General features: G+C 42.5%; 1 protein-coding gene across 1 annotated transcript in view; it reads right to left on the bottom strand.

Annotated features, from left to right (window-relative positions):
* Window positions 1-16,274, bottom strand: part of MTUS2 (microtubule associated scaffold protein 2) — a 567,791-nt gene that overhangs the window by 98,005 nt on the left and 453,512 nt on the right. The window contains 1 exon segment of the mRNA XM_054701460.1: window positions 11,717-11,928. Coding sequence (XP_054557435.1) covers window positions 11,717-11,928 — 212 coding nt within the window.

The raw sequence follows: 16,274 nt of genomic DNA, 5'->3' as shown, positions 1-16,274 counted from the left end.
GCAACTGAGACTCACAGCTGCCCAAGGTCACGGCTGGTGTGGCCATCTGCAGCAGCACTACCATGTCTCTCTCAGTTTCTCTTCCTCCCCTGCCCTGGGGCAGGGTACCCTGAGGACAAAGTGATTAATCACCCTGGTGTTTCTCCTGGCCATGAGAGGAAGATGGATCAGAGGGGAGAGAGCAGGTACCCTCAAATCCCAGCTCTGCCATGCAGGCTGGGTTGTGTAGCCTCTCTGAACTCCAGTTTTCCATGTGCAAAAAGAGACTTTTCTCATGGACAGATGCTTATCACAGCCCCGAGGCCTCCCTCCTCTGGAGGCTGAAAGTATTATTTGGTGGAAAATAACTCCTACTAATTCCTTCTTATTTTCAGTTACAACAGGTATAAATTTCAAATTTTCAAAAGTGTTTTTTTTTTTAAGATTTATTTATTTATTTATACAAATACTGGGTACAGTCAGAAGCGCGGGTGGGTGAGAGAATTCACCAGAGACAGAGTGGGGAACAGAACAGGCAGACCGTCAAAGTATACTGCTGAGGGGAGCAGTGGAAGTGGCAGGAGAGGTCTGCGTACCATGTGAGACCCTCACCGGTAGCCGGGGATTGAATTGGCGCTGCAGAGGCTGCAGGCAGCTTCGCAACCCAGCACTCAACCGCTGCGCCACCGGGCAGGCCCTGAAATTTTCAAAAGTTTTAAGTATAGTTTTCTTATAGTCTGCTCTTAATCACTGTCCTTGGGTCCATTTTTCCTCACTAATGAGAGGCCTAATCCAACTGCTTTTAAATACAGAATTAAATTCCATAACTTCTCAATTTAGGTTTACAAAAAACCTACTATCAGTTTGAAAACTCCCTCCTAGATTGTTCTCTCCTGCTTTACCTTGGGTTGATTCTGAGGTCCAAGGGAATACGTCACAGGTTATGGTGGGAGGTGGGATTTGTTGCCTTCCGGATCTCCATTATCTTACTCATGGGCTGTGGGCCTTTGAGCCACTGCTCATCTGGAAGGATGCTGGGGTGTCACCTTTCACACAACTGGAGGGAGCTTTCTGGAGTGTTTTCTCCAGATGTGTACACAACATTCTAAGGGCTGAGGCCCTGACTGTCTTCACAGTTCCCCATGAGGACTGGGGCCTCTGGCTGTCTGGTCCCCAGGTCCCCTCTCCCCCTTGTATTGGTTCTCTATGCAGCTTTCAGGAGATTGGTTCTGCCTCCTTATCCTAGTCCTGCAACAACCCTACTCTGCCACTGCTAGCCTATAAGTGGCCCATAGAGGTCAGTGAGGTTGTAACCACCAGGAGTGCAAATTTGAAGAGTAAGACGAAGGTCCCCACAATTCTAGGATCCCCAAATAACGGAGGTTTCTCTGGGTTTCAGTCTGTCCTCCAGGACTCAGCCTGGGGTGGGGAGGGGGGGTGAGAACAGACTAGGACTAAATCTTGACATTCTTCTAGAACTCTCTTCCCCCTTCCCAGCTTAGAAAAGTTCCCTCTAAGTGAAGGATAAGGGGAGGCTAGAGATTCACTTCTGCCCAGATTAACTGCCCTTTTCAAATCATTTCCCAACTCTCAGGCTTTATAGGGTGAAGTGCAGAATGAATCGTTGGCCATTCTGTAGTGAGAAGGGACAGTGGGCCTGGCTGGCAGCCACAGGCTGCCCACAAACAAATCTAAGAATTTTTGAGTTTTACTCAACACATATCAACACTTTATACATTATCCTGCAATAGATGCAACTGATTCCCATGAATAAGTGGGAACCCACCTCAGCAAACACTAAATTCATTGGCCTTCTCTGTAAATTTCAAAGGAATAGGTCCCAAGAACAAAAAGAAAATGACATTTTTTCTTTCAAAAACATTATTAAAAATGAACATACAGTGACACTTTCCTGCGTGTCTGTGTGACTTGCTGTGTACAGTGCTACAGTTAAAACATTCATAGATCTGTAACTACTAGCACAACCAGAACACAGGACAGAATTTCCCTTGCACACCTCCCCCAATCCCTGATGCCTGGGAATTGCTAATCTGTTCTCCATGCTATATCTTTGTCTTATGGAAAAGCTCACGAAAGCAAAGAGTATGTAATTTTTTGGTGAATCCCCTCCATAGCTCAGTTTAATGCCTTAGAGAATCATCCAAGTTGCTGTGTGTACCAGCAGGTCATTCTTTCGTGATATCTTTGGAGTCTCTGGGGAGAGCCTTTTTTCATTCCTGAAGCTGGGACCTTTGCCTTTTTCTTTCTCTGTCAGTCTTCCAATAGGTTCATCAATTTTATTGGCCATTTTAAAGGCCAGGGGCTTTTTGTTTGTTTCATTGATTGAATTACTTTTTTGTTTTTAATTTCATTGATTTCTCCTCCCATTGTTATTTTTTCCTTTCTTGCTTGGGAGCTTTTTTTTTTTTTTAATGCTTTTCTGCCAGTTCTACATGTGAAATATTTTGACACTAGAGTAATATTTATTAGAATATAAAATTCTTCAAGGAGTTCTATTCTGGTGGATCTGGCGAAAAGTCAGTTCCCTATGAATATTCTTAAAAGCCTCATATTAATATAGCTATTCCAATTTTTTAATATTAATGCTGGCATGGTAAATCTCCATCCTTTTAATCTGAGTCTTTATATTTCAATTTGATTTCTTGTGGACAACCTATAGTTTGGTTTTTAAAGAGTCACTGCTGACTTTTAATTGTATGTTTAAACTACTCACCTTTAAAGTAATTATTCATATAGTTGGGTTAAGATTTACTATAATTGTAACTCTTCCAATCATTGCATTTATTTATCCATCTCTTCACCCCCTTCCTTATCCTCTCTCTTCTTCATGCTTATATAACATGAATATAGAATTCTGACTCTGTATTTCTTTCAAACTGAAACAAAAATTGAGGAAATACTATTGAAGAATTTGAGAATGACATCACCTGTGTAGTTTGCCAGCACAGTACTTAGGTTAAGTCTTTGTTTTGAGAGAACAAAGCTGTGCAACAGAATCTCAGTACTTTTGAATTGTAAATGTTTCTTTTTCTGTTCCTGGGAGGGTGGAAGCAATGGGTTTTCACTCCAGGGATTGAATTAAAGATATAGATTGACTGTTAGGTTGTGCTATATGTAATTGCTTTTATGAATTATCTCTTAGGCAAACTGCTTGCAGTATACCTCATAAATCTTATTCTTGCTGTCTTAGCAATTTGATTGTCAGGAATACAATGGAAAATGAAAGCAGGGGTGTGTTTTTAATTTCAAACCAAATTTCAATTACATTTGTGTGCTGGGCAGTCTGTAGTTCGAGGGGAGGAGAGTTGGACTTGATTTTTATAAAATTCCCTGGAGTTGAAGGAAATATTTTATATGCATTCTTTTGTCTGGGCAGGGATTTGCATTCCCCAGCAATGCCCTGTAGATGTCACCACTGCCACTTGTCACAGGGTAAAATGTCGGGTTTCACTGTGGATTGAAGGGAGGCCAAACTTTGATAAACCATTTGATTGTGAAGGAAAACTTGAGTGCCAATACCTGTTCACAGATGGTCCTTGGAAGCTGCCAAGGTCTAGGGTATTTCCTCATCCAGCATCATTTTCATCCGCTGTTCAGTTCCTGGTACTGCAAATCACTCCTACCTTTCAGAAGGTCCTCTCTCATTGAGCTCTTTGAAGTGGGATTCCTCAGTTTTCAACACATTTTCTCACCATCTCCTGTTTTCTTATTTTCTTCTGGCCCCTACAAGGTGCTGGCCTACAGCTTTTTTCACTTCCCTGTATCTCACCCCTGTCTATGTCACCTCTATGCAAATGAAACCCAGCTTAACTTTTTTAGATGTTCCTTTTCCTTTCCTGACATCCTTAACTCCTTCATGGTACCCCAGCATCATAAAGCAGAAAGGATCTTGGAAGTGAATAAAAGGGGAAGGGCTGTACTTGGATGCGTGTGGAACACAGCACAAAGAGGATGGTAGAAGACCATAACTTAAGATAATTTAAGAGAATCCTCAATTCAGAGATTCCTCCTGAAATTCCTGGGGAGGATGGGAGTAAGATTTCAGATACTTTTCCCCCCCTGAATTTCAAAGGGACAGGTGATATTTGAGTTAAAAGTCTGCTTGAGATGAGATATGCACATCCCTACAGGTCCACTGCTCCTGGTCCTTTGGAGTTCACCAATGCCCAGGATATATAGTTCCTGAGAAAATGTTTTAAAAGTGAACTCAGGACCCTTGAATATTCCTGAGTTATATCTACACTGATAAGTTTTATGTTCTTAACAGTTAACATTCCCACGATTTTGTGACTGGGGAGGGTTTACCATTAATCAGGGGAGCATCTTATACCTGTTAAAGCCCCAGTGAGTCCCCTAATCAGCAAAAGCTCAGTCCTGCATGTGCTCTCTCCTTTCATCAAGAACTCTGACCTTCTTGCTAGTCCTTCTCACCTCTTGCTGGATTTTTATTACTACTAGCAGAGACTTCTGTTATTTTCTCTGTCTGGAATTTTCTTCCTACTATCCATCCTATACCCTACTACCACAATCATCCTCCTAAAATGCAGCTTCAAGTGCTTTAATACTCCGTCCAAAACTCTCAATGGCCCCTGACTGCCCCACACAGAGTCCCCTGGGTCTTTACTTTGCTATCTGAATCTCCTGCCTCATTTCCCATTGTCATTCCTATGTCCAAGCTTGGCACAAATCAGAGTCTACATCCTCTGCAAGTGGGTCCTTTCTCAGTGCTTTGCCACTGGGCCCACATTCTTCCTGCTGCCTGCCATGCTGAATCCCCCCACCTCTGCCTGCTGAAATCTTATTTACTCTGGAGAGCCAATTATAGTCATCATTCTCTGTAAAGGGTCCCTGGTGGTCACGGCTAGAGGAACAGTTTCTTGCAGGCTCCCCCAGGGTACCTGTGACTTGAACAAGTCTCTGTTCTGGAATTGGAAGTCAGGGTCTGAGATCTTGCTTTAAATCTTCCACTTAACAAATGGGTGTTGAATAAAACAGAATGGCTAGAGTGGATAGTCTTTGGAATCAGAGATAATTCAAGAAGTGTCTATGTGTTGAGGAGGTGGGTGAGATGTGGAGAGAGACTCTTGGTGTGATCAAAATCCTCACAGAAACAAATGGACCCAGGTGCCCAATTCTGGCCCTGGATGGCAAGGCACAGGCACAACCTGCCATGGCACTGACACCTTTCTGAGACCAAATGCTGAGAGGAGGCAAGGAGAGGTTTCAGCCTCGTTAGTTAGGCTACTCACAGCTCTCGCCCCTTCTCTCTGCACTGATGCCATTTTGAGTAATTGGCGGAGATGACTTACTTACAAATTTACTCATATGGTAAATGCTTCACAAAAGTTTGTTCTGAGCAATGATGGTTACGTAGCAGACATATGTACAGTCAGCAGGCTGGGCCCATTAACAAGTGGATACCGTCACCAGAGGAAGAGCGGAGCGTCACCTGGCTTACATCACAGCAATGCCTCACAGAGTCAGAGGAAACAAATTAAATCACAGACCCTGGACCCTGAGAGTCCCTCCCAGTCTCTGGTGTTAGATCTTTAGTCATCCGCATTTTATAGAAAAACTGAGGTCTGTCTAGGAGAGTTAACAGATTCATCTCTCACAGCAAAGCAGTTTTGGGGATGAGGTAACCCTCACTCTTCAGGCAGTAATTAGTTTTTAAACTTATCTTTCTTTTGACCTTTTACTTGGAGGGCAGCATATAGCATTTAAAAATAATTCCAAGTGACATTTAAGCAGAGACCTTGGTATCTGGCAGAGGTCGAGGGCCTGGAAGGGAGGAGTGACATGCCCCAGCGAGGAGCCATTCCCACGGTGCTCCGTGGCTCCCCCGCCTCGCGAAGCGACACTGTCTGTGCTTGCGAAGGGCACATTCTGCATCTTTGAATCTTTAAAGGCTTTTACTTCAGTCTACCGTTAGCCAACTGCCAGAGTCTGGGGAAAGCCCGAAGGCCCCTTTCTAAGCAGCATGTCAGCCTCCTCTCAGCACCTACGGTGTCTGTCTGCTCCCGAAGAGATGACGTTTAATTTTTATTTATATTTATTTATTTATTTTTTTTTTAAGATTTATGTTTTTTTTATTTATACAAGCACTGGGTACAGTCAGAAGCGCGGGAGGGTGAGAGAATTCACCAGAGCCAGACCGGGGAGCAGAGCAGGCAGAAGGACCGAAGTACACTGCTGAGGGGAGCAGCGGGCGGCAGGAGAGGTCTGCGGCCATGTGGGACCCTCCTCCGGTGGCCGGGGAGCAGCCGGGGATCGAACCTGCGCGGCAGAGGCTGCAGGCAGCTTCGCAACCCAGCGCTCAACCGCTGCGCCACCGGGGAGGCCCGATGACGTTTAATTTTTAAAAAGAAACCATTTGTGGCAATGTGTAAGAGAGACAGATGGAATGGGGCGATGCATTTAGTTTCCAAATCCTCCTTGGCACACCAACCCTGCTCTTCCATGCCTCCCCAGACCACTCCCTTCCCATCACAATTGGGTTTTCATGAAGCACAGATCACTTTTTTTATGGCAACATAAAAGGTTAAATATCATCTTGGATTATTTCTTGTTAGCATCCTGTGTGTTTAACTTTTAGACTACTCTTTCATGATTTTTTTTCTTGTAATTGTGTTTTTTCCCTTAATTACATCAAAAGCACTTTGAAGGCTGGGGAGAGGGCATCATAACATAGTAGAAAAATATGGGTGTTGGATATTGACTGACCTAATTAATATCTTAGCTCCACCATTTTAAATTATGATGTCTTGGGAGGGCTACATAATTTAGCTAAATCCTAATTCACCTTCTTCCACTGTCACATGAGAACAACACTTAACAGCAGGGAAGATGGTTGAGTGAAAATAATGTATGTGAAGTGCTTGGAACATAGGAGATGATCAATAAATAGGATTTATATTGTTATTTGGGAATTCTGCCTGTTATTTTCTTGAATTTCCTATTGAATCCTTCATATGACAGAGGCAGGAAGATCCACTGCTAACATACATGTAAATGAACTGAATTTGAAAAACTGAAGTTGAAATATATAAACTATTTAAAAGTATGCACCCCTAACTAAATAAAAACATCATAAAGTGAATATGGAAAAATGCCTAAATATTAAATATAAATGGAAGGTGTTTTATTTCTATTCTTTTACATTTTAAATAAATTTTGGATTGATAGGTCAAAAAGTAAAAGCAAGAAAACGTGTATACTTTGGGAGAAGGATGATGATAAGTCATTAATTTTTAAGCTAGGAAAGTAAACAAATGCTCAACAGATTGCTTCTCATGACTTTCATGCCTAAACTGTTTGATAATAGAAAATTTAAAAACCACCATCTACTCTCACATTCACAAATTTAATGATAAAATGACACAAATATGAAAAAAATGTAACAAAGCTTACTAAAGTAAGTATTCCCTTAAATGGATAAAACATGATACAAAGCAAGACACACCACTTAGGGGGCTCCCTGGTGGCTCAAGGGGTTATGTCTTAGTATTATCAAGCTATCTCCCTGGCCAGGGAGCAACCCACATGGCGCAGCAGACCTCTCCTAGCTTGCCCGCTGCTCCTCTCAGCAGTGTATTTCGGTCGGTCTGCCTGTTCTGTTCCCTGCTCTGTCTCTGGTGAATCCTCTCACCTCCCACACCTCTAGCCTGTACCCCAGCTCTTGTAGGCATAAACAAAAATAAACTGGCCAATCCTCTGGATTGTTCCCTGGGTTAGCCACCAGAGGCTGCTACAGAGTAGCGGTTCAGGAACCAGGCAGCCAGAGAAAGATAAAAATCACTCAACGCCCCTCTGACAAGTGGGAGTCCCCTGAGAGTCACCCTTATTACCACACCAGTTAAAGGTTTGGGGACTACAGATTTCAGTAGATCCATTTGTGGACAGAGCTATCTGGAACCAGTACAAGTGTGAGGCTGGTGTTGGCATCTAAATTCTGAATCTTAGAATCCCTGGCTGCTGGACTGTCACAGCTATGTCACAGCTGACAACTTTCACAGCCGCTCTGCCAGGGGCTATTAAAGCATGGGGCAGAAATGGAAGATTCTTATCTGGGCTTCTAATTCCTTTTTTTCCTAGTGACTCTCCATACATGGAGACTTATTTCCAATATATATTTAAAGGCATCAGCACATTCTGGGAAAAAAATATGAATAGGTAGAGCAGAAAGTTTTTCTTAAAATATGCTCCCGGTCAAACCCTTTATGCATACATATAGTGAAATGAGAATGCTGTGCTTTAACTTTATATGTCTCAGTTTTGTCTTACTCTTCTCTCTCAAGAGTAAAATCCTTGACGGTAGAGCTTTGTATTGAGTATTTGTTCAAACTGCCTTTACCCATTCATTCATTGAATCTCACATAACTTTGTGGAGAGTTACTATTAAGAGTATTTGGAATTGAGGAAATGGAGACTCAAAGATGGACTGATTAGAGGTGACTTAGCTAGTGGGTGGCCAAGCCAGGACAAAGATGTTACTCCTTTGAGTAATGAGGATGAGCCTCAAAGAGAGGCAGTAACGCTCACGGCTGGTGGAGCAGGAGCTGGGAGGGAGTGCTGCCTGGCTCTGCACCCTACTCCACTAGCCACGCACTGTCGATGAAAATGCAGAGAAACATGTGCAGAGTTCCAGAAGGGTCTTCTAATTGGAAGAACAGAAAAATACTGCATTGTCAGGATAGCTGTGAGCTCATCTCTTCATAGCTGGCATGCTCAGCTGTGACCATGTCTCCCACATAATAATAGTGCACTGGTTTCCCATAGGAGTGACACGGGGCACCTCAAGTTCACTAGACCTGGTAACAGAGGGCTCCATCACTATAGTATGATGTGGCTTTTCCTCAGTTTTCCCAGCTGCTCTCATGCCATATCATATTTTCTTGGTCTAATTTGGTATTACTAGTAAACTCTCAAATCAATCCTCTGAAGCCACATGGAATACATGACAGCCTGCATGGTAGCCACTATGTTCAATTATAAAACACTTTTTAAAATGCCCATTTTTCCTTTAGGGGTTTATCTGGAGAGCATTGAGATAAGAAAGACAGAAAAGAACACATTGTGTAGGTGGTGAAATGCCATGGTCATTTGGGAGGTCTGTTTGAAGTTGCTGGTGTGATTTACTGAAAAGAAAATGAAATTCATGTCCACCATCTATCTTGCTGAAATGCCAAATGCAGCTCTAGTGGTAGGGAGGTCCAAGGGAGATGCCTGCAAATCACCTGCTGGTCTCCTTTGACCTCTGACTTAAGAGTCATGTACATACTGCAGAGAAATAAATCCCATGGTCCATGGGCCAACAAAGTGTTCCCAGGCACAGAAATCCATTAACTATGGGGAACTGACCCTTAATTTCAGCACAGGAACTCTCTTTTCTGCTGTGATGCCATAAGTGGGGTTCAAAGGTTCTAACTTGTAAAACACAGAGTATACTGTCCATGTTACATCAATGTCTGTTGGTACATCTATCTATAGGAAACCTCTATAAAGGACTGGTTAGGATTAATTTAAGGACACTGTGGATGACACACGCAAGGAGCATCCCAGAGTGGACAGAATAACAAAGTAACTGTTACTAGAGAAGCTCAATGAATAACCTGTTTTCTTCTCTTTATAAAAGATTTGATAGTGAGTGGAAAATATATGTCCAGCTGAAGAACAAAAATATATCCTTTTTTCTTGAATAAAAAAAATGTTCAGTATTTACCATGGAGAGTCAGGTCTCTCAGCACCTTAAAAAGGTGTACAATTTTGGGCCTCCCCTGGTGGTGCAGCGGTTGAGCACTGGGCTGCAAAGCTGCCCGCAGCCTCTGCAGCACTGGTTCAATCCCCGGCTGCCAGTGAGGGTCCCAGACCTCTCCTGCCATGCCCGCTGCTCCCCAGACCTCTCCTGCCACGCCCGCTGCTCCCCTCAGCAGTATATTTCGTCGTTCTGCCTGTTCTGTTCCCTGCTCTGGCTCTGGTGAATTCTCTCACCCTCCCGCTTCTGACTGTACCCAATGCTTGTATAAATAAATAAATAAATCTTTTTAAAAAAAAGTGTATAATTTTAATTCTCACAGGGGTGTGTATACAGCCTCTGCAGCTGTTCAAGGTTGACACCAACAGTGCTAGACCAGAAAGCACACATGCAATTCAAATTGGTCATATTTATACAATGGACTATTACTTAGTGATCAAAAAAGACAAGCTCATGTCATTTACGGCAACCTGGATGGAACTGGAAGAAATTATGCTAGGAGAAATTAGAAGAAAAAGGACAAAATACCAGATAGCCTCACTTATATGTGGACTATAGAGAAGCCAACAAAAGGTCAAGAAAAAGTCAAAACTAGCAAGTTGACTATAGAACATATAGCATAGGGGGAGGTGGGAGGGGGACATAAGGGGGGTGAGGGGGAAGAACACAAGGGAACATGGTGATGGCTCACAGGTGATAAGGTGGTTAGAAAAGTATGGGTACTACATGATGTAAGAAAAAATAAAGAGATAAGTAAAGAATTGGTAATAAAAATTAATGAATTGGTCATTTATTGCCTGTGCTAAGATAGTGGTTAGGAAAGAAGCTGAAACCATTGGTAAAACTGAAATCTGTTCATCTTGTCTTTCATTACAAAAACAAATTGATAATTGGCTCCTTCTGCTAAAAGCTTTAAGCAAAAAAGAAAAGGACACTAACAAGAAGGGCATCTCAGGCTTTTACACCGTAGGATATCGTGAAAGGTCAGAGTCCTCCATACTTTCAGGCAGATGATTGGGAAAAAAAAATCAACCAGTGGTCATGCGGTGCTACTTAACATCCTTCTGATTTTCTTCTTTAAATTGTTAGAAATTTAGTTTGTTCATTTAGAGAGCATTTACACAGCATTTGTACTTCCTCTAATTTATAGACAAAAGAAGGTCCACAGGAAATTTAAAATGTCCTGTGGGTTTTTAATATGCTGTTTCACAATGTTTAAATCTTGAAGGTAAATTTCCTTTTCTCTTCCAAACATGCCTTGGCTACTTCGAGCTGGAGCACAAAAGCATTCAGATACCAGGCTCCCCCAACCTCTGTCCACCAGCATCCCCCAACCTCTGTCCACATGGAGGGCTGGAGGCTTAGCCACTCCGTGGTTAATAAACTCAGTGTCCAGAACCTCCTGACTGTGTTTTGCTGAGAAGAAACCAACCCTTCCTACATTTTCAGGGAAACACAGGGGGCAGGGAAGACTCCCCACCTCCCCTCCTGAAGCTGTGCTGTGAACACTGCCCTGAGGGGAAGCCCAGGGCTGGCACATTCCATTTCCCACAACAGCCCCTGGGAACAGCACTGCTGCCCTGTCTCTATTTAAGATGAAATGAGCAGAAGTTTCAGAGTTTGGATCTCCTATCTACAATGCAAACAATCATTCTCTGTTTTCCTCAAAGAAATCACTTTCAAATGGTACGTTTATATCCTTTCTACTTTTACAAAATTTTCCCTTTTGAAGTCAAGGTTACTAAGTCATCCTTCCAGACTAACTTCTTCCACACCTAAGTATAAACATGGCTCCCCGTACATGACATGCTGCTGCAGGAGATTCTGAATGACCTTCTGAAAACTGAATCCCAACTCTAACCCTAAACCCAAACTAGAAATACACACACGAATAACCATCTCCATGACTGCCCTCCCCGCCTCAATGAAAAGCACTTCAACATGCACCAAACGTGGCCTCACCTTTCCAAAGAAATGCTGAGTGGACACGGCAAGTGCCTGGAAGCCACGGATGGCCTTTCTCAGCTCCCCCTGGGCCAGGCCCAGCTGCCGGGCCTGCTGCTCACACCGCTCCTTCAGCCGCTGAACCAGCTGCCGCTCTGCTTCACGGGTCTGCAGGTCTGGCTTGGGGGAAAACCCATTTCTGGGAGCCGTGGTCCTCTGCTTGGGGTATCCTACAAGGAAAAAGAGTCGCTTGTGAAAAAAAAAAAAAACCAAACAGCCCAAATACGACATCCCCATTATTACAGAAGGATTTCATCAAGAACAAGAAGCCAAGAAGGAATTGCCGATGGTTTGTCATTTTAGATAGCAAAAGGGGGAAAAAAGACAAGGACTTAACATCTTTGCCATTTTTGTGCTTCTAAGGGAAAGGTTTCATGTTTAGAAAAAGAACAACAGACTAAACTGCCAAGTTCCTTCCAGTTTCCTACATTTTTTTCAAGTCTGCTTCAAAAGATTGAAGCATTATTTGCTTTCTTCAAGGGGGATACTCTTTGAAAGTGTCTAATGGGAAATCAGCTGGCCCAGGTCGAAGTCACTCATATGATAACCTCACAGTCTTGTAATTGGGCATCAGGGAGTGATGCCTATGTGCCCTTCTCTCCTTTCCATGGTCGTGCTAATGACCTCTTCTTCAATGTCAAGTTCATCACAACCCCAGAACCTGTTCCAGGGATTTCTGGCTTTAAATTGCTACATCATTAATGTCCTCCAAAATATTCCTACCATATGTCCACTTCACACCACTTCATGACTAAAGGCCAGTCCAAACACCATTGCCTCTCACCTTCTGATGGGAAGCTCTGCTTTCCCTACAAGATGATCTTTATAAACACTAAGTAGCTCCAGTTGTGCTCAGTTGCAGCAAGAAGAAAGTTTTCATCATTTGTATCATGGACCCCAGAGCCTCTGAGATCTGACTCCTGCTAGGTAAGTGTCAGGTAGGGACTACAGAGGAAGGACCAGAAATTCCACCACAAGGGGCTGCAAGCGGAGTGGGGATTTTTTTTTTTATCACCTCAGAAAGCATCTTCTTCTTCTTTTTCTTTTTAAAGATTTATTTATTTTTATACAAGAACTGCGGTACAGGTCAGAGGCGTGGGTGGATGAGAAGATTCACCAGAGACACAGAGACATAGTGGGGAGCAGAATAGGCAAACTGACTGAAATACACTGCTGAGGGGAGCAGTGGGCAAGACAGGAGAGGTCTGCTGCGCCATGTGGGTATCTCCCTGGCCAGCCAGGAAGCGAACCCACGCTGCAGAAGATGTGGACAGCTTCACAGCGCTGAGCTCAACCCGCTGTGCCACCGGGGAGGCCCGGAGTGGGGATGTTTTAAGGAGAGGTGATTTTCTTGGTGATTTTTGAAGGCAAGGCTTCAGGAAAGAGCAGGGGGACCAGCACTGCATATGGGCACAGACTGACGAGAGTCCTCCTGGAAACCAGTGTGAGGCTCACACGGACCCACCAAGAACCTCCAGATGTGCATTCTTGCCTGGGCTCAAGCAGATCACTTTCTAGATGTCACATGGACACTGATCTACACACTGAGGAATAAACTTTAATATTTCCAATATTCTTTTGTCTTCCCCTCTGCTTCCCAAATATAAGGGAGTAATATGTACAAAAGCCCAGAAAATAGCACTGTCTTTAGGACCTGATATACCAGACACAGTAATGGGCTTGTGAACATACAAGTGGCCACATATTGGGCCTCCCTGATGGCGCAGGCGGTTGAGCGCCGCACTGTGAAGCTGTCCTAGCCTCTGCATCGTGGGTTCTATCCCGGCCGGGGAGAAATGCACATGGCGCCGCAGACCTCTCTCCTGTCTCACCCGCTGTTCCCCTCAGCAGTGTATTTCGTCAGTCTGCCTGTCTGTTCCCTGCTCTGTCTCTGGTGAATCCTCTCACTCTCCAACACATTTGGTCTGTACCCCGGTTCTTGTATAAATAAATAAATCTTTAAAAATAAAAAACAAGTGGCCACATATTTTAAGGCAAGAAGGGTTAGTTCATCTAAATACTACTGTTAATTCAATGACAATCATGTTAATTTTAATTTTTTGCCACTTAGATCAGAGATTGCAATGTAATCTCACCTAAACATATCAAGCTATTAATGACTTAATGGAATAAAAGATACAAAATTACTATTTCATAAAAACTATCTCTGTGACAGAACAGAGATATTGTTATGAATATTATGAATATTATGCACAGAACATAATATTCCAGGAGATTTACTTGCATGTTGTAGGCAAAGCAATCTTACTATATACTTAATCCCAACATTCTCAATACTGGAAATAAAGGAGAAATAATTACCAAAACAAAATTTGAGAGATTATATTGCCTGTGTTAAATTCCATGACACAGTCTAAGACCCAAGACAATTTTTTTCCCTTGTGATTACTGTTTATCATTTTATTATTGTGGCTGCTGATTTTATAAAACACTTCAGTGTTTTAATTAATGTGTTGAGATACCAGGTACCTACCTCTTATAACAGAAGACACTTCTTTTAGAAATCTAAAGGAGTAATAAAACATACTTCCAGCTCAGTGAATTAAAAGTAATCATTATTTATGGCACAGTCACCTTTGAGCTTGTGGATACTAGTAACTACTTATGTTGTCTTGTAATTTTGGCTATCAGATTTGCTCCCTTATCATCATTACTATTGTTTTTATCAGAATTATTACATTAGCAATTATGTTCAAGGGTAAATGAGAAATATAACAGGAGCTGGTAGAATTCTTTTCTTGGTATTTACTTTAATATTGGTGTTATTATAATATTACTTTCATTCACACACTCAAAATTCCAGTGTTTTATTGAGTAATAAGATGCTTAGTTCATAATTCTACTCCTGGGGCCACTGGCCAATTGACATGCTGAACCAAGACAGATGCTCCCCTGAGAACATCAGCATTTGGTATCAACACACCAAGTGGCAATGCAACTGCTTCATGACACCAAACTACCTTATGAAACCTGTCATTGTTTGGGACTCCTGGTTGACTGCACTGCACATCTTATATTCAACCACTGTCACAACCAAGACTAAGGTCTAGGCCCCAGTACTGACTCCAGGAAAGAAACACAGAGATAAAGTTGGCTGTGGAGTTCTCTAAGACTTTTAGTTGAAAATGGTTCTGCCATTTTCTACATACATCAAATATAACATTGCCTAGCATTATAACCATTTTGCTGTCAGTGGTACATTTTCCATTCTCACTTAAAATAACCTTCATTCTTGTGCTGAAAACTTAATAGCTAACTCCCTGCAGTATTATTCTGTCACTATCCTGTCTGTCCCTATTTCAGCACACCCCCAGGATGGTACCTAAGGACAGCTGTGCTGGCTCTCTACCATCTTGGGGGTGGAGAGCCTATATTGAAAGATGACTGACACAAAGTCACCTCTACCTGTTTCAATAAAAATTAAAGAGGATTTTATTTGCATCTGCTGTCTTCTTTTAAAAGCAGAATACAATGAAGCTAAAATACCTATCTGCTTAGGAAGTCAGGGGTTAATGGGGCAATGAGATGCACAGCTTTTGGAGGCAGTAATCACATATTGCTTGTAAAACTCATGGCCAGCACTGGGATGAGATGCATTGATGATAACTTACTCTGACTGCTTCCATCCATATTTCTGTGGAAGAGTCACAATGCACACATTGTTTATTTTTATTAATGAAGTACTATTATTGTTTTATAGTGTTGGAATATTTTGACAATGTAGGATTTCTTCCCTCAGGTGACCATGTACACTATTTATTTATTTATTTATTTATTTATTTATTTTAGATTCTTTTGAGTAGAAGAACTAGGGTATAGGCCAGAGATGGGGTGGGTAAGAGGACTCACCAGAGACAGAGTGGGGTACATAACAGCCAGATTTACTGAAATACATTGCTAAGAGGAGCAGCAGGCAAGACAGGAGAGGTCTGCTGAACCGTATGTGGGTTAGCTCCCTAGATGGGGATCGAACTTAGGCAGTCACAGTGATAGTGCTGAGACTTAACTCCTAGGCCACTAGGGAGCCTGACCATGCATACTTTAAATGAAGGACATGCCCTGTCCCCTGAGGACATTTGTCTGTGCCAGAAGGTTTGTCATCATTTCCTTTGATGTTCCTTGCAGTGTTTATAGCTCACCCTTGAACAACACACTTTGAACTGCAAGGGTCCATGTATATGTGGATTATTTTTTTCTATCAAGGGATTCTGCAACATAGATTCAGTAGGTTGTGAACATGCCCACATGGAGTGCTGACTGTAAGTTATACTTGAATTTTCAACTGGGGTTGGAGGGAGGACATTCAGTGCCCCTAAACCGAGTTGTTAATGTTTCTGTGTATATTGCTTCTGGGAGGGGTGAAGGCGGGCACTCTGCTAACCTCACTCAGTAGCCAGGTGAAGCCTATTTACCTGTGTTCAGTCGCTTTCCAAAAAAAATAAATAAATAAAAATAAGGTTCTGATTTCCTATGATATCCTTCTGATTTCTATCCA

This window comes from Talpa occidentalis, unplaced genomic scaffold (assembly GCF_014898055.3).
Source record: "Talpa occidentalis isolate TD23 unplaced genomic scaffold, MPIMG_talOcc4v2.1 talOcc4.5, whole genome shotgun sequence".
In the NCBI taxonomy this organism is placed as follows: Eukaryota; Metazoa; Chordata; class Mammalia; order Eulipotyphla; family Talpidae; genus Talpa; species Talpa occidentalis.
This window is presented reverse-complemented; position numbering and strand designations above follow the sequence as displayed.